General features: G+C 40.9%; 1 protein-coding gene across 1 annotated transcript in view; it reads right to left on the bottom strand.

The window, feature by feature from the left end:
* Nucleotides 1–1,217: 1,217 nt before the first annotated feature.
* bcl11ba (BCL11 transcription factor B a) overlaps nt 1,218–7,255 on the bottom strand; it is a 36,055-nt gene continuing 30,017 nt past the window's right edge. Inside the window, exon 3 of the mRNA XM_086274742.1 lies at nt 1,218–6,573. Coding sequence (XP_086130868.1) covers nt 4,574–6,573 — 2,000 coding nt within the window. The 3' untranslated portion in view covers nt 1,218–4,573. The remainder of the gene's footprint in view (nt 6,574–7,255) is intronic.

Genomic DNA, 7,255 nt, shown 5'->3' with positions numbered 1-7,255 from the left:
AATAAATGTAGTGCTTAAAATGTTGTATGTATGTATAGTTTATCTGTGAAGGCCTGTGTGTACTGTTTCCACTGTAGTTTTAACTACAGATGCAAAAAATTACACTTGACAACAAAACTAGACAAAATCACAATATACGATTTTTACTTATTGATTATCTTGGTCCAAAAAAATAAATCAGAGCGCCTCTGCTTTCAGTTGGTGTGTGTGTGTGTGTGTGTGTGTGTGTGTGTGTGTGTGTGTGTGTGTGTTTTGTCAAATTAAACTGAAAAGAGACTGAAATGAGATGAGAGTCTATAACTGTACAGTTATTTATGATATCATCATTTTTCATTATTTACATAATTTTCAGTTCATTTTTAAATACGTTATTATTCATTTAAAATACTATTTTATATGCTGTGTTCGTCCAGTGTAACCATGTCGACAGAGTAATAAAGTACATTGTTTAACACTTGATTAAATTAGGTAAAATATTAAAGTTATTTATGAGTTGCACTGACATTATTTTTTATCATGTTGTATAATTACATTTTAAATATTCAATAATGACTCCGTGTGGAAAATAGCAAACAAACAAACTTTGATGAGTTGACTGGTTTCAGTGGTCTTGATTAAAAAAGCAGAAGCAGACAGAGGAAGTCTGAAAGTCACGTTTACTGTAATCAGCCAATGGCATCCACAGGCCGGACCTCAGCGATGTAACAGCAGCCTTTGAGTTTGTGTATTTAAATAAAGGAACTTTGAAAACAGCATTACAACCCTACTCCAAATAAGCCCCTCCCCTCTGCTTTCAAACATTATTACATACCAACAGTGACAGCGTCTCACTTCATTCTGCGTTGTATTTTCAGAACTATATTTATCAGTGTGTTTCAGCACAAACATGTGGAAAGCTGCCAGTATGGCATTTTTGATTGATTGTGAATACAGGAAATGTGTGCTATCACATCCAAGCGTTTGCTTTAGCGCTGTGCTCGCTGGCTGTGTTCCTGGGATTGTGGTTTCTGTGGTCCACTGCTGCAGTGCTAATTGTGCGTAGTTGTAATTTACACTCAATGTTTTCAGAGCTTTAGTAAATTAGTTAAGAATGCATGAGAGGCTGATGACTTCATTGTGTTGTTCTGTTGGTGTTTTTGTTATTTGTTTGACTTTTTCCTGTGGTCACTTTGTGTTTAACCAGCTCAAAGAACAAACTGAGACAAACAACCAAAGGATAAAGAAACGTAACAGCTTGTATTTGTGCTCTGTTCTCATGCCGAGAAATATCAACGTGGGAGGCGTGTGCCTGAAAACTGACATGGAGGTCACAAAGGTCAAACAGAACAGCCACGTCCACCCTCTTCCCCAAAACACAGGGAATTCACTGCCAGTGCCAGTTAGAAATCACAAAAAGTCAAAGAAAATGAAAAACAGCGTCATCATAAAAAACTATGTACAACCAATGGAGCAGTAAACAAAACATCAGTGTGTGTTTTTGTCGCAAAAAGGCTGCTTAACAACCTTTATTTGATCCCATTCTGTACAACATGATTCATTACAACAGTACAAATTCATCAGGTTCTGTTTGTCCCACACAGCGAGAGGAGAAACAGGCTGTGACAGCCCGTCGTTGGATTGGGATGTGTCATTAAACGAACCGGCCCCCCTGCATCCCCATATAAGATCAACACATCTTGAGGTACTCACAGTACCCTATTCACAAAGGATGCACATAGTCTACAAGGTTTTTTTTTTCAGTTTGTTTTTTTAAAAGACAAGCTCCGTAGGAATGACAGCAAGTGCCTACACATGTATTTCAAACCATCCATGAAGAATACTCCGTTCCAGAAGAAGAAAAATAGATACAAGTCAGGATTCTCAGTGTGTTTTTTCCTGAAAAAAATGGGACCCACCCTCCACCCTCACCACCCTACTGTCAAATCCAAGTGTGTTACAGCTCAGTATTTTTTTAATTCATTTATTTTATAATTTTTTAATTTAATTACACCCAAGGCAGAATAAAAGTTACTAAAATTGAAGACTTTTACAATTACAGTGACAAAAACAGTTTAAGAGACCCACAATTTAAACTGGACTGTAACGTAAAAAGAATTAAAAAAACAACCTTTTTATAGTCTTGTAAAATGCCCAGGCATTCTCCAATATTACAAATACTGGTATACTTTTACAGTAAACAACAAAAATGTAATATATATTCATATATATTTATATACTAAAACCCCATCACCAAAAGAAAAAAGAACACAAGAAAGGAAAAACAATGTACACGTTGCCACTTTGGCATTCAGAGAAAGTTTCAAAGCAAACCTGAAAGAAATGTTTCAAACTCACATACACACACATATTATTTTTACCCTTGTATCAATACTGTAAACTTATTTTAAGACAGAGTGCACTAAATTCTGATCTTCTTAGTTACTGCTTTTCCTGATTTTTGTCCAGTCTCTTCCCTAACTCTTTGTGTGGCTTTTTGTCCTCTTCTTGACTTTTCTGTTGAGGGACAGACTCGTTTCATATAACTCTCTATATAGGTTTGTGCCTTTATATGTACATATGAATACATATATACACACACAGACACATTGATGTTGTGCTGGGTACTCGTCATTGTAAACTCAGCATTGTTACATTTGTATTAATTTAGATTTTTCTGTTTAACGGTCACATTACACAGTAAAGTTGATACGTTTTAGCTTTCGTTTAATTTGTTACTTCATAACAAATGTTGCATTTGTCAAAGATAATAAATAGGAAGGTCATTGGTCAAGGCACACTCATGTCAATTTGAACGGCAGTACAAAAACTGTCCCAAATAAATTATTATTATTCTTAATTTACAGTGCCAACATTGGGAAAGACAAGCCTAGCAACCTTGGGCACTTTAGTACCAGGTGATCCCAAGCTCCAGGCCCTTTAGTACATTTCTGTACGTGTGCGTCTGTTGTTCAGAGCTGCGAGTTCGTACACTGACAAAAGTGCCATTATGAAGGTGAAAAGGGCTTAAAGAAAACTGATTCATGGTTTTTAAAATAACAACAGGACATGAGGCAAACTGATAAATTAATTTTATTATTTCAGCACTCAACTAACAATCAATAATTTAAATTTCTAGAGAGGTGGCTTCATCAATCAAACTGTACAAGCACTAGAATGCAATAAGTCCAAATTTACTACTAAAGCAAGTTCAACAAATTGTCATGTATTTTAGCACAAAATGCATAGGGACCTGGCTATTATTATTATTTTTATTATTTTAGAAATAAAACTTTGAGGTCTTAACATCCACTAGGTTGCCAGTGACCTGTTTAGGCTTCACGTGCACTGTCTCTATGTAATTTTTGCTTATGCAAATCTAAATGTAAATTTCTTAATGACCCTTCCATCACAAGATTGCCATCCATGTGTGCCAAATACATACAGATTCCATACAACGTGGAAGAATTGAACCTAATCATAAGATTAAAGAGGACACTTGTGAGCTGGTGGATGTTAAGGCTAAAACTTTAGCCACGTGAGGGGTAAAACTGTCTCTAACGATTACAACCTATGATGAAATAAATGCTTTGCAAGTTGTTTGCCACGGGGCAACACAGGAGTGAACAGGTAAATAAAGGAAAGTAGTACAGTTTACCCTGAGATGTCCCTGTGTTCTCTCGGTCTCATTGTTCTATTTCTTGCTACGCATACTCGTCATGGCTTCGTGCTCTCTCCTAATAAATAACACAGATCATATGGCTTCATGCAAAAGAGTGCATGGGTGTATGAATGTAGATGAGATGGTATTAACACAAAACAAAGGGAAAGATGTTGTAGCGTTGTCGGAGCTCGGCACTATGTACCAGTCAGCAGCTGCCTTACCTATCATCAGCTTCTTGCGGCTGGTTAGGGTGTTTTCATGAGGAGACGGGTTTACGAACCTTTGGATCCTCTTTCATTTTACATTTATCGTCAAATATGACACTCGGTGCTATATATCCAATTATATTGACATGTTTTACAGTCAGTTCATGCTACAATGCCAAAGGATTGTTGTTCGCGTATCACATAAAATAGACTAATTCTAGCATTCTCAGTTAACACCACTTTCAAATTGAAGATTGATTCAGCTTTTCAAGAAATTACACATTTAGTTTAATATACAATTTCCTACAAGAAGTGGCCAAAAAAAAAGAGAGAAAATGGATTTGTGTCCTCTAAGGAACTCTCAGGATATCACGTGGGTTTAAAAAAAAACAGTAATGAAAAGAAAACAATAAAAAAAATTCTAATAAAAATGTACCTGCACATGCCAAAATACAAAATCCAATAAATACAGAAATTATTGCACAGTTAAAGGCTCCATATATTTTATAACTCAACTGACGGATTGTTTAAAAACGAATGCCACATAAGGCAGTTTAGACAGCTTCAGTTGATCTCTGTTTTCACGCTTTTTTTTTTCTCAGTTGGCAGTTTATTTAATCAAAGACACAATTAAAATTAACCCAAAATTAATATCTTATAAAAAAAGTATCCAGCTACCCCTTTTTGTTATTTTGAAGTCAAAGAGTACGGAAACAGGGAATTAGCTTTAGGCCCTCTCTGTTTGTTCAAGTTTGACCTCACTGGTCATCAAATGTTCTCCATGCCACTTTTTCATATGTTTCTCCAGGGTGCTGTACACGCTGAAGGGCATTTGGCAAATGTCACAGCGATAGACCTCCTTACCAAGCTGGCCATGTGTCTTCATGTGGCGCGTGAGCTTGGAGCTCTGGGCACAGGCATAGTTGCACAGCTCACACTTGTAGGGCCTTTCACCAGTGTGACTACGCCGATGCACCGTCAGGTTGCTACAGTTCTTGAACACCTTACCACAGTACTCGCAGGTGTCGCACCTCCTGCTGTCCTTGGAACTAGGTCGACCTGGACCAGGGCCACCACCTAGATGAGGTGTGCTGCCCCCACTGGCGGTGCCGCTGCGGCCAGACAAACCCCCATCTAGCAAGTCACCTGGAGGGGTTGAGAAGCGCAGGCTGCCATTCTCTGAAGAGTGCTCAGAGGAGGTGGCAAAGGGCGATTGTCTGGAGTCACTGAAGCCTAGAAAAGGGTCTTTGATGAAGTGGCGTGAGGCAGCATAGCCAACCAACCACTGGGAGTACACATTCTCAGAAGGAATGTGGGGTACAGGGGGAATGTCCAAGTCCTTTTCTATCTTGATCCTCTTATTTGATGAGTTGGACAGGGTTGGGCTGGTAATGGGGGTGGGCTTACGGGGGAACAGACCTGAGAAAGAATCACCGGAGCCACAGTTCCGGCCATTAATGGTTGTCCTCTCCTGTTGGTGGTCATCTATTTCCCCAGCCACTGAATCCTCATCTCCAGTATCCCGTTGGCCATCCAGGGCTCTCTTAGAGAAGGGCATCCGTTTACGATTGTCAACTATCAAATTATTGTACTGCTGTATAGAATTGAGCCCCCCACCTTCCACTATCTTCTCAAGGCCAAGGGACGACTTCTCCTCTGACAGAGGTTTAGAACCATTCTCCCTGTTCCGGTAGAACTCAGACTCCATGCTGAAATTTGATTCTGGTCGACTCTCATTCTCAAGCTCCTCTTCCTCTTCCTCCTCTTCTTCCTCCTCGTTGCCTTCCCCCTGGAAATCAGCATCACGGTTTTTCATGCCCTCACCTGGCACGTCACTGGTGCCTGGTTCTGGGGAGCTCGTGGTGGATAAGCCATCATCTGAACGCCCCGTCAGGGATCCAGCCTTGTGCATGTGGGTCTTCATGTGGCGCTTCAGCTTGCTTGCCTGAGAGCAAGCGTGGTCACACAACTGGCACTTGTATGGTTTTTCTCCAGTATGGCTGCGCCGATGTACCACCAAGTTGCTCTGAAACTTGAAGGTTTTACCACAGAACTCACAGGACTTGATCTTGTTCTGCGTCTGGGGAGGGGTGGTGCTGTTTGGGGGCATTGGTGGCAATGGAGGAGTGCTCAGAAATGGCGATTTTGGCCCAGGCTGGAAGGGATTAGGGTTTAGTAGTCGATGCATAGGGTTAGGCCTGTTGGGTGATAATGGTGGTGTGGTGCTGTTAGTGTTCCCTGCTAACTCTCGTAACCGCCTGGAGAAGTCCATAGACTGGGACTCCATGGCCATAGGTGTTAGCCGCATCACCCTTTCAAAGGCACTGGGGTGCTGGGAGATGAGGCCCATTTCCTCTGCACTAAGGCGTTCCAGGCGATGGGGGTCCAGGTGATGGCGGGGAGGTGGAGTGACAAATGGAGGCGTACTGGGGAGACGATTCTCTACAAAGCCTGGAGGAGGTTCACGGAGCAGGGGTGCTGTCATCCTCAGTAGGTGGAAAGGGTTGTTATCCCCTAGAAAGTTGGTGAGGGGGGACTGTGGGATGGAGTCGTTGCCAATGGGTGGAGGCATAGTGAGGCGTGGGGTGAGGGTTGCGCTGGAGGGGCTGGACTCCAGGTAAATGCGAATGCCGTGGGTGTTCTGGGCATGCTGCAGCAGGAACCAGGCGCTGGGAAAGGGTTGCTTACAGGTGGTACATGTATAGCTTGAGGGCTCATCTCTTCCACCTGCAACAGACACAGAAACAATAAATTAAATATGTGAGCACAGATTCTTTTCTGTGAGATAGGCTACATTAATGTGACCTCATTCATGATTTTAATTGATTTTAACAATAACTTTTTAAAAACGTGTCCGCGTTGTGTAAAATTTTCTTGGCTGGAAGGCAGTGAGGTGCTGGAGTGTTTTATATTCTGCTTCGGACTGCTACTAGCTGCAAAGACTATGGGTACTCAGCTTGTCACATAAATTCTAATACTAATCATGTTTTGACAAGTGCATTTCCACAGTCACATTAGATCAGCACACACTCAATCCATGTACCAAGAGGTGCTCCCTTAGTCCAGGGACTCTCTCACTAACAACTGCTATTACAGTGTACTATATGTGGCTGCTGTGTGTTTGATAGATAAACCGTTATGTGTGTAAGCAGGCTAGATGATTTTCTCCAAGGATGACAGAAATAAATTGGCTAAAGTCATATTAGTTAGGACAAGAATACTCATAGACAGAAAAATAAAATCATGTGTTTATCTGAATAAACTAATCTAAATCCTCAGTGTTTTATAACGTGGAGCAGAAAACACTACGTTGTGATTTCCTGTAACACTGAGCAGTCCAAGATTTGTTAAACCCTATTTAGGGCTGAACCTTATGTATTGACTGTGTAGCTGGGCAACAACCAAGAGG

This window comes from Aulonocara sp. 'chitande type north' Nkhata Bay, linkage group LG19, assembly GCF_057382095.1.
Source record: "Aulonocara sp. 'chitande type north' Nkhata Bay isolate Kocher_YH1m ecotype deep benthic linkage group LG19, A_spYH_male_GT1.1, whole genome shotgun sequence".
Taxonomy (NCBI): domain Eukaryota; kingdom Metazoa; phylum Chordata; class Actinopteri; order Cichliformes; family Cichlidae; genus Aulonocara; species Aulonocara sp. 'chitande type north' Nkhata Bay.
This window is presented reverse-complemented; position numbering and strand designations above follow the sequence as displayed.